The following is a 1,591-nucleotide window of genomic DNA, read 5'->3' as shown; positions in this document are numbered from 1 at the left end:
CTAGAGTCACCTCATATGTATTAATATGTAATTATATTTTACAATAACACTTAAAGCTACACCGGGGCTCTGGATTAAATCTGAGCTTGGATTATTGTCTGGATTATTACTGAGCCTTACATGCACTCCCTGTGTGATTTGCTCCTGGTTTCCCGCTTTTCTCCAACATCATATACACAACACATCACAAACTGTCAACACTAAACTGCCCCGGGGTATGTATTTAGTGATGAAATGGTGTGTATTCCTGACTGTGTCCAGTGTTCCCGGGACAGACTCTGGATCCACAGCCATTGTTCTCAGGATAAAGCACCTACTGACAGTGAGGAGTGAGAATCTGCATATTTAAATCGGACAAGGACAAACAATGGTACAGTCCCAGCTACTAAAATCAAACAGTCCCTGAATGAAAGAGTATTTATTGTGCTTAATATTTTCATTTCTAAATGATCCCTGTCTCCACCCATAGCCAGAACTCTGTCTCATTTACAGAAAGAGCCTCAGATGAGTCGGACTTTGTCCTCTACTCCTGTCCTCCCATAAATAAGGTTTATTTCAGAGGAGCTCACCTCGGTCCTGGAGCTTCAGGCTCGTCCCCGGAGCTCACAGCAGGCGCGCACACAGGAGAGAAAGCAGCCTGGCTATTGCTGATGTACCCGGTCAGTATCACTCCCCGTGCGTCCTGGTGCCGATTCATGCTGCGCCGCGCATTATTAACGCGTATAATAAAAACAAGCACAAACACCGAGGAGACTCTCTTCCCTAACGACTAGACTCTTCCCTAACAACGGGAACAACCGAGGAGAGAAACTCCACCTCCTCAGAGCAGGGAGGAACAAAGTCTCCTCTCCCTGCGTCAACATGGGCGTAATGATTCACTCTGGTGATCCGACTCCTTTCAAGTACTCGTTTAAATGAATCGGATCGGATCTCAAGCTTTGATTCAGAGCTGCCGACATATAGACTTGTGCTTTAATTCTGTCATATCACGTTGTTCTGTGGCTGATTTTAATGTTTTTATTGAAAGTAAATTTGACGGATTACATTAAAATAGTTTGCAGCAGTTCCACTGGTACAGTATATGAAGGATTTCTATTAATTTATGCGAGTTAAACAATGTACAACTACTGAAACTGTGTTCACTTCTAAAATGTGCAAAAAATCAGATAAAATTGTATTATTTTATAGAACTGGGGCTCTGAATTTCTTTCACACAAATAACCATAAATTCATTATATTGACACTTCCACAAGTTGATCTAATGAACATTTATACATCCATATGGAGTCTTTATTTTATACTTCATAATTCATAATATTTCGAGTAATAAAAGAGAGTTAATCCGTTCATAACCGTTTATTTATTATCTACTGTCTTGACCGAAATGTTAGAAGTCGGTACATAAATAGTTAATAAATAGTAACATAAACGACATAATAAATAGTTCTCTTGTGGTGCCGTGACCAAAGAAATAAGTTCTTATCTGTTATTAAATCATGTTGTATTCAACTTGTCAACACCGGCTTTCAGAAAACCTTCATTATTGTAGTTTAAATGTATTTTGTTAAATGCAAATAATCATGACTATTCC

At 39.3% G+C, this 1,591-nt stretch overlaps 1 protein-coding gene across 2 annotated transcripts in view; it reads right to left on the bottom strand.

Annotated features, from left to right (window-relative positions):
• arhgap18 (Rho GTPase activating protein 18) overlaps window positions 1-863 on the bottom strand; it is a 15,975-nt gene extending 15,112 nt beyond the window's left edge. The window contains exon 1 of one of the 2 annotated variants that reach the window (XM_047818168.1): window positions 570-863. In XM_047818168.1, the coding sequence (XP_047674124.1) occupies window positions 570-697 (128 nt within the window). In that variant the 5' untranslated portion in view covers window positions 698-863. The remainder of the gene's footprint in view (window positions 1-569) is intronic. The other variant, XM_027147480.2, reaches the window with a different exon arrangement.
• Window positions 864-1,591: the final 728 nt, after the last annotated feature.

This window comes from Tachysurus fulvidraco, chromosome 9, assembly GCF_022655615.1.
Source record: "Tachysurus fulvidraco isolate hzauxx_2018 chromosome 9, HZAU_PFXX_2.0, whole genome shotgun sequence".
Lineage (NCBI taxonomy): Eukaryota > Metazoa > Chordata > Actinopteri > Siluriformes > Bagridae > Tachysurus > Tachysurus fulvidraco.
Note: the sequence above shows the minus strand (reverse complement) of the source record. Positions and strands in the feature narration are given on the sequence as shown.